The sequence below is a fragment of the Myxocyprinus asiaticus genome, chromosome 15, assembly GCF_019703515.2.
Source record: "Myxocyprinus asiaticus isolate MX2 ecotype Aquarium Trade chromosome 15, UBuf_Myxa_2, whole genome shotgun sequence".
NCBI classification, from domain to species: domain Eukaryota; kingdom Metazoa; phylum Chordata; class Actinopteri; order Cypriniformes; family Catostomidae; genus Myxocyprinus; species Myxocyprinus asiaticus.
The window spans coordinates 22,963,870-22,979,384 of NC_059358.1; the positions used below are offsets into that span (position 1 = coordinate 22,963,870).

Sequence of the window (15,515 nt, forward strand, 5' to 3'; positions counted from 1 at the left end):
TTACAAAAACATTTACATTTTCATACATTACTGTAAAGATGCCAAAGTGACATCAATCCATTTTCATACCTTTTCAGGTGATAAAGCCCATAGTCATGCTCTGTGAGAAACATCATGGTTCGTAGACATGTCAGCTGGAGTGTGTAGGTGCTGTGTGTATTTCCCAACACTTCCAACATTCCATCACATATACACGTCAGCATGTCTCTGGTCGGCAATGCGTTGGCCAGCTGCTCTAACTCAGACACAGACACCTCGCCCGATCCGCTCACGACCAGCGACACATCCTGATCACATAGTGACTGAATGATGGAAGCTGTCAATTCAGCATTCTGCTGTGCTGATAGGCCAGCATCTGCTGGTAGGACAAGCATGGCCAACAGGGGGGGAAGAAGGTCTGGAAGTTTATCCTCCACTTTCCCATCACTACGTCCTTCACTGCGCATAGATCCGCCCAGTAGAGCCAACATGGCTGTCTTGCAAGCACGTTGAGATGCCAGCGAGTCGAGAAGGGCTAGTAGCCTTATCAAGCGTGAGCCAGCTGCCTCTCTAAACACAAAAGACACAGTGTGTAATTTGAGCTGTTCGATATACACACATTTTACTGTATTACAATTCCTTGATTTGTAAATTATTCATTTTTTCTTAGCACTGAAACTTGCAATTATTTTGTGACATTGTTTTGTTTAAAAAATACTATTAAAAGAATAAACTTAATTTTTCAGGTGAATTTGTGGCATGAGCAGGGCATCTTTTTGAAAAGAGGAAAGAATGGAAGGTGCAAACAAAAGGGAACGTGTTACACTCTAGTAAACTATTGAAGGTTAGGGGAAAGTTAATCTTTCAACCGGACAATGAACCCCAACAAAATAGTAAATTAAAATCAGAGTTACTCAACAAAATGATATGAAGTCAAAGTGAATGTCCAACAATGGCCCACTATCAATCTTATTGAGAACTAGAGGTCAACAGACAATGGATTTTGCCGATACGGATAACTAAGGTAGTGGAAAAGGTCGATAAATGACTAATTGGCCAAAAGTTTTAAAAATCAATTACATGTTAAAACCTTTTTAGCCTTTCTTTACTGTGACGAGGACAGACACAGAGGCTGCAAGAGTCCAAAACTAGTAAAATCTGAGATGTTTATTGTGCAACCAAAACCCAAATAATAACCAGAAAAAAATTAAGATCTGGTGCCTAATGTGGGACTTTTTTATTAGGGATGCACTGATATGTTTTGGCCGATACCAATTTTGACAAAAAACTACATGCCGATATTTTGCCACTTACCTTATTTTGTCATCAGATCACTGTTTTGCTCAGGAATTATGCTTTAAAAATGTACAAAGAGGAACAAAAGCCTTTTTATTGTTCTAACAATAAATAATTACCATTGAACATAGATTGGATCTGTTGAACACACGACAGGCCAAAATTTTAAAGAGAGCAAGCCAAGCCACAATGAAAGATAAAAAGAGGATAAAAAAAAATTATGATGATTAATGTGAAAAAATTTGTTATTTTGTACCGCTAAAACACTTTTGCACTTTTGTTTTTGCAGTCCAAAACAACATAACTCACATTTTACATGTACTGTATATGATAGAAAATTACAAATTCATATTGTGCATATTTTGGGCAAGTCCACTGAAATTTCCCTCATCATGTATAGGTAAGTGCCACTTTCACAACTTTCATGTCTGTAATGCCAGTTTGTCCTCATTAATGTGAAAATGAGAAAGAATAAAAATTAAATATTAGATGTTCTTAGGAGTGCCAACCCTTCTACATTTTTATCATCATTATTTCTGGATTGTGCATTTGAATTCTTAAAGATTAAGTGTGTTGATATTTAATTATAAATAAACCATTGTTTTTTCATATCAGCATTTTTATGTTTATAACCGATTTGCCAATGGTTTTAATTTGGTCAATAATTGGCCAGTAAATACGGATGGCCAATACATCGGTGCATCCCTACATTTAAATATAAACAAACATGAGATACACCAGGGACTCTTATTTTGTAATGTCTGTGCTTCCCGCTAACACAGACACACAAGGGAAACAAAACATGCACTCTTACAATCATCTACAATGAATTACAACAGAATCACTATAAACATTGTCATATGGGCTAATACATATTGTATGAGCAGTCATTAATTAACAGTAGATCACCAATCACCAATAGTAGATCATCAGTGATCACTTGTCAATTGTCATGTGTCTTTTTATAAAAGAAAATCAATAATAATCGTGAATTACTCCATAAAAAGTGATGGAGACAGAGTCTTGGCTCCGTTACAATGCATTATCTGTAAATTTCACAAAATGAAGCATTTTGAAGCTATTTATTCTCCAGTTTTGGCCACAGAGGAATTAAAAACAATATTTTTGCAGATAACCGATAATTCCAAAAAGCAACTATCCGCAAGAATTATTCAGCAAAACTGATATATCTGTCGACCTCTTCTGAGAACCATTGACATTATTTGAAAATCACAGAGAACAAATATCATCTGGAGAACCTAAACAACCTGGAGCAAATCCGCATAAAAGAATGGGCTAAAATCAGACCTGAATAGTGTAGCTTGTACATGCTAAACCACGGAAGGTGACAAAATATTATAATTATAATATATTATAATTTATTTGAACAAAATTTGTTAAAGAACTTTTTTAACATTTAAACAATGTAACATTATTTATAATACAACACATTATTTACATGCAATGAATACATTTGTGGTTAATTGCAAGGAACAAAATTTCAATGTAGATTTTCTAATTTTGTAATTGGTGAGGTTCTGAACACTTCCAAGCACTGTATATTTTTAAGCCAGATATAGCCAATACACAGTTCAATATGAATTCAAAAGACTCGTTGTGCATAATAATTACAAAATTAGGTCTCAATAAAATAGGTACAATCCGGGTTCTCACCCTTTCTGACCAATGAAAATTCCATGACCTTTTCAGTAGTTTGTGATTTCTGGCAACTGATTTTGAAAAATCATTTTGAATCAGATTGATTTGCTAATTTACAATTCAGACTGTACCTAGAAATTTGTATATTCACTATAGAAATTTCCATGACTTTTAAGATTTTGTTAATTTCATTCAAATTGAATGAAAGAGATTCAGTTGGATGACTGAGGCTTATTCATGTTAAATCATTTGTAATGTAGGAGCTTTGCAATAATAAGTGTTCTCTGATTGTAACTGTAATCTTACTGTAGCATCTCCTCCTGCAGCTGCTCCAGCAGCGTTCTCATCACCAGGGTTGCAGTGGGTGCAGAGAGATCACAGAGCTGCACGCACACCCGGCGGAGCATGGACAGGAGCGGTGGACAGCTGCTCACACACACGCACCTCAGCACTTCCTGTAACACTCGGGCCTGAGCGTGTAAGTGCACGCTCCATAATTTTCTTGTGTTCATCGCAACCCCAATGTCTTGCACAGAAAGTGCCTGGAAGAGAGAGAGAGATTGAGAGAGAGTAAGAGACAGGAGTTTGCACTACTTTATGTGTGTACTTCACAGTAGCACAACTGGCTTTACAATTTAGGGATTCAAGTATATCTGAGCAATAATACTAAAACTAGGTGTCACAGATAAGTATCGTATTCAAGTTTACATCCAGTAGGAGGACACACTACAGATCAGTGGGTGGAATCGTTTGTTATTTATGCATGTTTATGGTTGAGTACCTGTGTGGTCTGCATGGGCAGAGGCAGAGGCAGCAATTCAGACAGCAGACTGAGGCTGCTGTAGATGTTCTCTGGAGCAGCCAGTATAGAGTTCAGCACTTCCTTCAGCATCAGAGACCAGCTGTTTCCTGCCACAGTCTCCTCTGACCCCATCTCCTGCTTGCTAACCGCATGTGTAAATGTTAACAAAATCTCCGTCATGTCTCCCTGGATACGTAGCTCCTCCGCATCCAAGCGACCGGTTGTCGGGGTGGAGCAGAGAATCTTGTGAAGGGTGACACAGACGGAGGGCACACGTGCGTCACGGAACTCACAGGTTCCCCCGCACAGCAGCTCTGTTAACATGGCTCGAATGAGTCTCAGCGAGCAGGAGGCCACTGACAGCACCATGAGTCGTTGTGCCGCGGGGCCTATCGCCCCATGTAGTCGCCATGGCAGCAGCAGCAGTGATGTAAGCTTCTGTAGGACTTTAATAAAAGTGTCCATTCCCTCTGCACTGAAGAGGGCTATTATGGCCTGGTTCCACTTCAAGTCTTTCTGCTGACCTGCACACACACACAATATTTTTAATGTAGGACTTGCACGACTATTCATTTTAACTAGTCAACTAGTTGCTCAGAAAAGTTGTCGACTAGTCAGTGGGTCAATAGCCTTATGTAAATAACTCAACATATGCTGTGCAGCTTCAGCGGTTTCTGCTGTTTGCAACGCTGCATTGGCAGATTCATGCTGTTTGCATTGTCGTGAACAGTGCTTATAGTCTGCCTCTGGGCAACAATTCGTTTCTGGGTGGTTTACAAGAATTTTAACTTTTGTGTAAACACTCCAAATGAACTCAGACTTGAAGCTTATTCAGACAGTACCAGTTTTTCCAGAGGGGGTTAGGGAAATTTGTGTTTCACAGGCGTACTTTGTGATTTTAATCCCGTCCAAATCTGACAAGTCTGTGTTTTTCTCATACAACTTCTGTAAAAATTTCAGAGCAAATTACATACTGTTTTTCGTTAACTCAAGGGTCCTCTGAGAAATCTAATCATGTCCGAATGCGAATGTCTGTAATTGCTGATATTGAATTTTCACAATGCTTCTCCACATGTACTTTGACCTACAAAAACTACCGATAAGATAGTACTTTTGTGCCCCAATCTTCTGCCTGCTGCACATCTTTCAATATGGATGTAGATTTTTTGCCATCTCACAAAAGAAATAAGAAAATAAATTCAACAAGGAGAGCCAAATCGGTGATCGGCGTTTTGTCAAATGACTCCGTGCGTCAAAAGTTGAACCCTTTACTGACAGCCCAGAGTGTTAGCGTATAGCGAAGACAAAATGTATAGCGAAGTCAAACACAATGTCCACTCAGGAGGACACGGGGTTGCACGAGGATATAACTCAAACTTTGTTTAGAGAACTAATCACGTCCAAATAGGGCTGTAGTTTTTTTTATCTTAGATATCTGGAGCACCAGCTTGGTTTACTTATAACCTGATGTAATCACAAAATGCTTTGGGTTCACTTTATTTACACTTTTGCATATTTTTGGCTATTACAGGTTATTACAAAATTAATGACACACAGCTACACTGGGACAGTTTGTGGACAGGAATGTGTATAGAACAAGTGCAACTGAAGTAAGATGATCCACAACAGTGCGTCGACTATTGGCAGAACTTATCAACTAGTCGTGCAAACAAATACATATTCAACAACATACATATTGTCTGGGGCAGGAAGGTTACACTGCCCCAGTGTGTGTGTGCATGTACCTGGCACAGTAGGTGGAGGACAGACAATGTGGCACAACACTCTGAGAGAAGATATAAGACCCACCCCATCTGCTGTCATCAAGTTCTCCAGATTCTGAGGGAAGAAACATAACAAACATTAGACATTCTACACCATATTTGGTCATACATGACTCACATACCGGTCTTTGACTTTATATGACATATTCTTATGAAAATGGCATCTCTTAAGTAGAGTGGAAGAATTAGTGTGTTTTTTATTAGCTTTATTAGCTAACTGCAAGAGAGCATCAGGTTGAGGTCTCATGATGAAACCTGAAAAGACAATCATTCCTTCAATGTCTTGATCAATATCTAACATGCAGGGTTCCCAGAGCTGAACTCTACACATTGTAAATCCTCCCCCTCTCCTCTAAAACTCCCAATAACTGAAGTGCTCCAGAGGTTCCGTGGTAGTTAAACTTACCTGTTTTATGTAGTCAATAAGTGTAGGGATGCCACTAATATCAAAATGTAATTTTTCAAGAGGTTCCAACCACTTTGACAGCTCTGAAATACATTTATTTAAAGATGTGAACAAACTCAAATTTACAAATATGATAGAATGGCTTTTATGCTTTGCTGAGGAACAAATCAAAGATTTTGAGAAGCAGACTCACCCTGAAGCTTAGCATTGTTTTCATCAGCTTTGCAAAGACTAAGAAGTGGAGTGGCATAATGCTCCATCATCCGCAGATCAATTGACGTCTGAACCATGAGCAGTACAAGCATGCATGCATAGTTATATGTCACAGACTTCCTTGCTTTGCCCTCTCTGGTAGAAAAAGAGTGAGGAAGAATCAGATAATGTTTTGCAATATCTAGATTTGCTATGTGTTATTAGAATTTACAGTGTGAGCTCTGATACATATTGATTAGAGGTCGACCGATATATCGGTTTTCCCGATTAATCGGCACCGATAACAGATTTCTGGAACTATCGGTTATCGGCAAATAATCCACACCAATAGTTTTTCCCTGTTGCGTCCGGTGCTGGAGTGGCTGGGAAGGGGCCGCTGTCGTTATACAGTATGAGAGCGGCCTCTAGAGACGAAATAAAACTGATGCCTTTTGGTGTTTGTTTTGACACGTGAGACTACAGTCTGCATGGAGCGGAAAATTCAGATACGAAGTATTCGTTGTTGATTTAAAACATCAACAACGAAAAGGTATGTATACAGTACACGTTGTCATATCATTATAAAGTAATTAATTTGTTGACTAGATGCTGCATTAGTAGAGAACAGCAGTATGTTTGCAGACAAGGCTGAGAGGATGCTAACATTAAAGCTAACCTCAAGCAGTTAGAACAATGTGACAAAAATACACGCAACTCCTACCCAAATGTTTAAATGTCATGATTGTTTCTACCATTCCCTCAGCGAAATCTGCTGGTGGTGAAATATTTACCTCGGCCATTGATATTAATAATGCTTTTAAAGAATTCTACTTTGATCTCTATAGTTCCATGTCTTCGTCTACTGATGAAGATATTAGGAACTTTGTGGAATCATTAGATCTCCCTAAACTGACGACTAAGCAAAAAAATTATCTTGATTCTGAGATAACCTTGGAGGAGCTTGATGAGGTAATTATCTCCTGATTAATTAAAGCCAGACGGCTTTTCCTCTGAGTTTTTCAAATCTTATGCTACAGAACTGGCTCCACTTTTGTTAGAAGTTTATACAGAATCATTAAAGAATGGAAAGCTTCCTCCAACCATGACGCAAGCCCGGATCAGTCTGATTCTTAAAAAGGACAAAGATCCAAGTGAGTAAAAGTTACCGCCCAATTTCCCTGATCCAGTTAGATGTAAAAATGTTGTCCAAAATTCTGGCTAATCGATTAAGTTATGACATCACTTATACATATAGATCAGGTGGGGTTTATTCGAGGCCATAGCTCTTCTAATAATATAAGGCATCTCATCAATATCATGTGGTCAGTAGCGAATGATCAATCTCCAGTTGCTGCCATCTCACTTGACGCCGAAAAGGCGTTTGATATGGTAGAATGGGATTATCTTTTTAAGATTTTGGAAATGTATGGGTTCGGGAGTACATTTATTGGTTGGATTAAGTTACTTTATAGACACCCTGTAGCAGCAGTACAAATAAATGGGTTAATTTCAGATTATTTTACTCTGGATAGGGTCACCCGGCAGGATTGCCCTCTTTCCCCATTATTGTTCTGTCTTGCCCTGGAACCATTAGCAGCCACGATAAGAAAGGAGGATGATTTTCCAGGGGTGATTGCGTGAGGTGTGGCGCATAAGCTTCTGCTTTACGCAGATGATATTTTATTATTCGTCTCCGACTCTACTAGATCTATGCCTTGCCTCCACAGAATTATTAACTCCTTTTCCAAGTTCTCAGGATACAAAGTCAATTGGTCTAAATCCAAAGCTTTGGCTTTGACAGCATACTGTCCAGTAACGGCCTTCCAGCCGGGTGCCTTCCAGTAGCCCAAATAGGGAATTAAGTATTTGGGAATTTTGTTCCCAGCAAATTTGTCTGATTTAGAATTGAGGGAATTTTGATCCCTTAATAAAAAGGTTTTCGAATGATGTGGACAGGTGGGCTTCATTACACTTATCGATGATTGGGAAGGTTGATGTTATTAAAATGAATTGTATTCCAAAATTCAACTACCTGCAACAGTCTCTCCCTGCAGATGTCCCCCTCTCTTATTTCAAGCAATTTGATAGCATAGCGAAGTCCTTCATTTGGAATGGTAAGCGTCCCAGGTTAAATTTCAATAAGTTACATAGGCCAATTGACAAAGGTGGGTTATGCCTACCCAAGATTTTGTTTTATTATTATGCATTCGGTCTTAGACATTTGGCTCATTGGTCGCTTCCACCTGAGAGAGCCCCTCCCTGGTTTTGTATTGAAAAGGAAGTTCTTGCCCCTATCTCACCACTGCAAAGCCTTTCGATTAAACTAGCCGGAGACGTTAAGTCGCACCCCGTTATTTTGCATTTGCACTCGATATGGACAAAAGTGTCCAGAGTGTTTAATTCTGATATTTATTTAAACGTAGCCTCGAGCATATGGCTGAACCTTAAACTATGTATTAATAAGTACCCTTTTTGTTGGTCAGATTGGATTGTGAGGGGGGTTAATACACTTGGTGTCCTACAGTGCATCTGGAAAGTATTCACAGCGCTTCACTTTTTCCACATTTTGTTATGTTACAGCCTTATTCCAAAATGGATTTAATTCATTATTTTCCTCAAAATTCTACAAACAATACCCCATAATGACAACGTGAAAGAAGTTTGTTTGAAATCTTTGCAAATTTATTAAAAAATAAAAAATGAAAAAAAAAGAAAAAAAAAATCACATGTACATAAGTATTCACAGCCTTTGCCATGACACTCAAAATTGAGCTCAGGTGCATCTTGTTTCCACTGATCATCCTTGAGATGTTTCTACAACTTGATTGGAGTCCACCTGTGGTAAATTCAGTTGACTGGACATGATTTGGAAAGGCACACACCTGTCTATATAAGGTCCCACAGTTAACAGTGCATGTCAGAGCACAAACCAAGCCATGAAGTCCAAGGAATTGTCTGTAGACATCCGAGACAGGATTGTATCGAGGCACAGATCTGGGGAAGGGTACAGAAAAGTTTCTGCAGCATTGAAGGTCCCAATGAGCACAGTGGCCTCCATCATCCATAAATGGAAGAAGTTTGGAACCACCAGGACTCTTCCTAGAGCTGGCCGCCCGGCCAAGCTGAGCGATCAGGGGAGAAGGGCCTTAGTCGGGGAGGTGACCAAGAACCTGATGGTCACTCTGACAGAGCTCCAGCATTTCTCTGTGGAGAGAGGAGAACCTTCCAGAAGAACAACCATCTCTGCAGCACTCCACCAATCAGGCCTGTATGGTAGACTGGCCAGACGGAAGCCACTCCTCAGTAAAAGGCACATGACAGCCCGCCTGGAGTTTGCCAAAAGGCACCTGAAGGACTCTCAGACCATGAGAAACAAAATTATCTGGTCTGATGAAACAAAGATTGAACTCTTTGGCCTGACTGGCAAGCATCATGTCTGGAGGAAACCAGGCACTGCTCATCACCTGGCCAATACCATCCCTACAGTGAAGCATGGTGGTGGCAGCATCATGCTGTAGGGATGTTTTTCAGCGGCAGGAACTGGGAGACTAGTCAGGATCGAGGGAAAGATGAATGCAGCAATGTACAGAGACATCCTTGATGAAAACCTGCTCCAGAGCGCTCTGGACCTCAGACTGGGGCGAAGGTTCATCTTCCAACAGGACAACGACCCTAAGCACACAGCCAAGATAACAAAGGAGTGGCTATGGGACAACTCTGTGAATGTCCTTGAGTGACCCAGCCAGAGCCCAGACTTGAACCCGATTGCACATCTCTAGACAGATCTGAAAATGGCTGTGCACCGATGCTCCCCATCCAACCTGATGGAGCTTGAGAGGTCCTGCAAAGAAGAATGGGAGAAACTGCCCAAAAATAGGTGTGCCAAGCTTGTAGCATCATACTCAAAAAGACTTGAGGCTGTAATTGGTGCCAAAGGTGCTTCAACAAAGTATTGAGCAAAGGCTGTGAATACTTATGTACATGTGATTTTTGTTTTGTTTTTTATTTTTAATAAATTTGCAAAGATTTCAAACAAACTTCTTTCACGTTGTCATTATGGGGTATTGTTTGTAGAATTTTGAGGAAAATAATGAATTGAATCCATTTTGGAATAAGGCTGTAAAATAACAAAATGTGGAAAAAGTGAAGCGCTGTGAATACTTTCCGGATGCACTGTATATGAGAGTGGAGTATTGACACCTTTTGAAAATTTGGTTCAACATTTTGGCATTCCCAGATCTCAGTTTTATAAGTATTTACAGCTGCGCCACCTACTCTGCACTGTTTTTGGGAGTATAACGCACCCCCCCAGTGCTTTTGGGAAGGGTCATGAGGCATCAGTGCTAATTCAGAGTCTGGGGGACGGAACTTTGAATTCTCTCAAAAAATTATGGGAGAAAGATCTAAACTTGACATTGGAGGAGTGGGTGTGGGCTAGGATCCTAAAAAATGTCAAGTCTGCATCTAGAGATGCAAGGGTCTTAAATGCAATTTAAGATTTTACATCGATTTTATTGGACCCCCTCCAGATTGTATAGGCTTGGTCTTAAAGACACACCCACCTGCTGGCGATGTCAATCAGAGGTTGGAGACATAACTCATGTTTTTTGGGGGTGTGTTGAGATCCAGGAGTTCTGGTTAAAAGTTCTGAGTCTTATATGTGATGTATTGGGCACTCGGCTTTCACTTTGCCCCAGTCTCTGTATTTTGGGCGATGGGGTGGTCATCGACATTGAGAATCGGCACATAAAGAGTTGGGTCCTAACGAGCGTCATGATTGCCAGACAGGTTATTTTAAGGGGTTGTAGATCGGTTGGAGCACCCTCATTTCATGAGTGGTGCTCGGAGATGGGGAGGGTGGCAGCCTTTGAGGAAGGGATGTATAGAAGGCTGGGAAATCTGGGGTTATTTGATAGGAAATGGGGCAGATATTTGGCCTTTTTGGAAGGCTTTCAGTGAGGGGTAGTGGAGGAGGATCTCTAGTTATAAATATGTGTGTGCAATTTGATTGTTTTTTTGAAAATATGCTTTTTATTGTGTGTTTTTTTTATTATTATTTTTTTTTATATTTATGACCACTGGGGTGTGTTTGTGTCAGGTGGGGGTGCTCGGGGGGAAGGATTTAATTGTACATAATTTGATTCCGCATTTTCTGTGATGTTTATTTAATTTGTTGAATGGAATCAATAAAAATTGTTAATAAAAAAAATATCATGATTGTTACCACCTATTACCATCTATTTGCATTAGTTTATATCCAGCTGGTCACATTTATGCATTCATTAGCCAGCTAAGTTGCATTTTTAAAGCTAGTGATGTGAGAAAGCAAATTAACATCTTCATTCAGCCAAGACAATTGTATAAACAAATCAGAAACGCATCTGATTTCAATTAAATTTTTTTATCCTCACTGTAATACGATGACTTCAGATCGATCAAATTCTTGCACTAAAAAAGGCTAGACACAGCGCATACCTTGCTCTCTTATATGCGTTTCTCAGATTAAGCAATTCGTTTAAATGCTTTGTCAGGAAAGATGTTCAACTTGGAAATGTGTGTCTGTCTCGAGATCCTCGCGTTCGGTTCCAGTCTGTTGTGTTCCATCTGTTGAACAGACCCTGGCCTGGGCTCATAGTCTGAGCCGCTTCACCACAAGGTTCAGCAGAATACCACTGCTATCTGTGAATATAGCTACCCTACATACAACTGAAATGAATAAAAAACAATGTACTATTTCACTGTTATTATAGCTTAAGTCTGGGGTAGTATACTGTGGCATCAGTGCAAATGTAACACCATGTGAACTGTCTATTGAAGCATTTTCCCCCCTCATTTTACTTTTGAATAAACATTTGAGAATATGGACAGACTAAAATTGTTATTTATTTATTTTATGCACATTAGTTGAAAATGAAATGCTCTATTTTTAACAGTCAGGATAGGAATGTGCTATGCAATAATATAACAGTGCTGTATGGTTTATGTATTTATTGTGCCCTCTTGTGGACTAAGGAAACAACGGCAATTTAAAAATCAGCTGACTTTAAAATTCAAATATTGGTTCATATATATTCATATTTATATATTTATTTCATTTAAAAAAATACAATAAATATTCATGGTTCAGTCAGTACTGTTTATTTTTGTTATAAATTTCAGCACTATTTTACTATGAGTGTTATTTTTTCATTCAGTATCAATTTTAAAATCTATCGGTTGATTAATTGGTTATCGGCAGGTACTGGTAAAATCCACTAATGGTCGACCTCTAATCTTGATGTTATATGTATGATGGGTGTACTGGTATATTCTCACCCTTGGACCTCTTTGGCATGGAACTCCAGCAGGTTGACCAGACAGCTGAGGTTATTCTCCAAGCTAAATGCATGTGTAACAGCATTTCGACCTGTGCTGCTAAAGCTAATGAGATACAGGCTGTGAAGTGTTGCCAAAACATCTGGATTATCACCATCTTCAAGCTCTGCCCCATTCAGCTCAGCTATACCCTGTAGTGCATGTAGAGTTTGCATAAGCCACACCCAAAAACCATCCTCTATCGACCCCTCTGCACCTGTTGGTGCATCTTCACCCTCACCCTCTGAAAGGGGTATGAGTGGAGCCAGGTGAACGGGTGGGGTCAGGTGAGTAAGGGGAGTGAGGAGACGAAGCAGCAGGTTGGTAGGTTCGTGGTGGCTGAGGAGGAAGAGAAGACCCTGCTGAGACTGTGACAGGAAGCGCATCAATTCTCTGACAGACTGCAGGACTCCGATATGGGCACATGTAGCCGAATACGACAGAACAACTGCCAAGGATTCCAGAAAGTGGCATGCATGCATGTATCTGTAAAAAAAATTAATTAAAATAATTAAAAGATCTTAGTTTAGTCAATATCTGGCACAGGTAGGAGCACCAACTGGACTGTTACAAAGACTGCATGAAAACCACACTGAGTGGTGCTATGCTTGCCATAGGTATTGCTACACTCTTTTTAGGAGGGCTTCAGCCCCTCTAAAAACATGTGACTGCAATCAGCTTTTCCCCCTGTTAAGACTGACTAAAGTGAGAGCCAGTGGCATTTGAGTGCGGGCTGTGCAGGAGAATATCACTGGTTTGTCCCACTGAACAAATATGCCCCATTCCCCCATTCAATTCGTGAACGAGGTTTAGCGTCTGTTGACCGACTGAAGGAGAAGAGGCATTGTCTCTTTGTAGACATGCAAGTATAATTTGACTTGTTTGAAACCACACCATGCTTTATCATTGGTTTAATGACTCACTCAAAACACATAAAGTATGTTAATTTGTAGCCATCTCCTAAATGAATATGCAAAGAAATCTGAACTAAATGTATATGTATGTATGTATGTGTGTGTGTATATATATATATATATATATATATATATATATATATATGTACAGATTTAGCTCTTATGGTAAGAAATTTTTATTCACCAAAGTGGCATTCAACTGATTACAATGTATAGTCAGGACATTAATAACATGAAAAATTACTATTACAATTTCAAAAAAAATGTTCAAGACTTCTTAAACTACTTCAAAGTGTTCTCGTCAAAAAATCCTCCACATGCAGCAATGACAGCTATGCAGATCCTTGGCATTCTAGCTGTCATTTTGTCTTAGGTACTCAGGTGACATTTCACCCCACGCTTCCTGTAGCACTTGCCATAGATGTGGCTGTCTTGTTGGGAACTTCTCACGCACCTTACAGTCTAGCTGATCCCAAAAAATCTCAATGGGTTTAAGATCCATAACACTCTTTTCAATTATCTGTTGTCCAGTGTCTGTTTCTGTGCCCACTCTAACCCAGATTGAGGCGAGTCACTATGCCACCACGAGGACTTAAAGTGCATTGGGAATTGGGCATTCCAAATTGGGGAGAAAAGGGGATGAAAAAAAAGATACGGTGTTGGATTGATGGCGGCTGGAAATGGGGCCTGTACAGATTTGATCAAAAATGACTTTTTTCAAATAGTGATTGTGCTGATTTTTACATCAGTAATGTCCTGACTATACTTTTGTGATCAGTTTATTGCCAGTTTGGTGAATTAATAAAAATAAAGTACCAATTTCCTTCTGAAACAGCAAAATCTGTACATTATTCCAAACTTTTGACTGCCAGAGTGAGAGAGAGAGAGAGAGAGAGAGAGAGAGAGAGAGAGAGAGAGAGTGTGTGTGTATACAATTGTGCTCAAAAGTTTGCATACCCTTGAAGAACTGGTAATATATGTACCATTTTTAAAGAAAAATGAGTGAGCAGGCAAAACACATTTCTTTTATTTCTTATGGGATTCATATTCAATGGTAGGTTATAACAGAATGGCACAATCATAAAACAAAACATGGCAACAAAGAAAAAAATGAAATGACCCCTGTTCAAAATTCTGCATACCCTTAGTTCTTAATACCGTGTATTGCCCCCTTTAGCATCAATGACAGCGTGCAGTCTTTTGTAATAGTTGTCTATGAGGCCTCAAATTCTTGCAGGTGGTATAACTGCCCTTTCGTCTCGGCAAAATGCCTCCAGGTCATGCATAGTCTTTGGTCGTCTTGCATGAACCACACGTTTGAGATCTCCCCAGAGTGGCTCGATGATATTAAGGTCAGAAGACTGTGATGGCCACACCAGAACCTTCACCTTTTTCTGCTGTAACCACTGGAGGGTCAACTTGGCCTTGAGCTTAGGGTCAATGTCGTGCTGGAAAGTCCAAGAGCGTCCCATGCGCAGCTTTCGTGCAGAAGAACGAAAATTGTCTGCCAGTATTTTCTGATAACATGCTGCATTCATCTTGCCATCAATTTTCACAAGATTTCCCGTGCCTCTAGAGCTCACACACCCCCAAAACATCAGTGAGCCACCACCATGCTTCACAGTGGGGATGGTATTCTTTTCACTATAGGTCTTGTTGACCCCTCTCCAAACATAGCGCTTATGGTTGTGACCATAAAGCCCTATTTTGGTCTCGTCACTCCAAATTACAGTGTGCCAGAAGCTGTGAGGCGTGTCAAGGTGTTGTTGGGCATATTGTAACCAGGCTTTTTTGTGGCATTGGCACAGTAAAGGCTTCTTTCTGGCAACTCGACCATGCAGCTAATTTTGTTCAAGTATCGTCATATTGTTCTCCTTGAAACAACCACACCGTCTTTTTCCAGAGCAGCCTGTACTTCTCCTGAGGTTACCTGTGGGTTTTTCTTTGTATCCTCAACAATTCTTCAGGCAGTTGTGGCTGAAATCTTTCTTGGTCTACCTGACCTTGGCTTGGTATTAAGAGATCCCAGAATTTTCCACTTCTTAATAAGTGATTGAACAGTACTGACTGGCATTTTCAAGGCTTTGGATATCTTTTTGTATCCTTTTCCATCTTTATAAAGTTCAATT

The 15,515-nt window shown here is 39.8% G+C and overlaps 1 protein-coding gene across 1 annotated transcript in view; it reads right to left on the reverse strand.

Annotated features, from left to right (window-relative positions):
• The window catches only part of LOC127452856 (protein virilizer homolog), a 48,837-nt gene that overhangs the window by 8,926 nt on the left and 24,396 nt on the right, over positions 1–15,515 (reverse strand). Inside the window, exons 9-15 of the mRNA XM_051718651.1 lie at positions 12,434–12,958; positions 6,120–6,274; positions 5,927–6,009; positions 5,482–5,575; positions 3,716–4,260; positions 3,241–3,476; positions 70–549 (exon numbers count right to left, since the gene is read on the reverse strand). Of these exons, the coding sequence (XP_051574611.1) occupies positions 70–549; positions 3,241–3,476; positions 3,716–4,260; positions 5,482–5,575; positions 5,927–6,009; positions 6,120–6,274; positions 12,434–12,958 (2,118 nt within the window). The remainder of the gene's footprint in view (positions 1–69; positions 550–3,240; positions 3,477–3,715; positions 4,261–5,481; positions 5,576–5,926; positions 6,010–6,119; positions 6,275–12,433; positions 12,959–15,515) is intronic.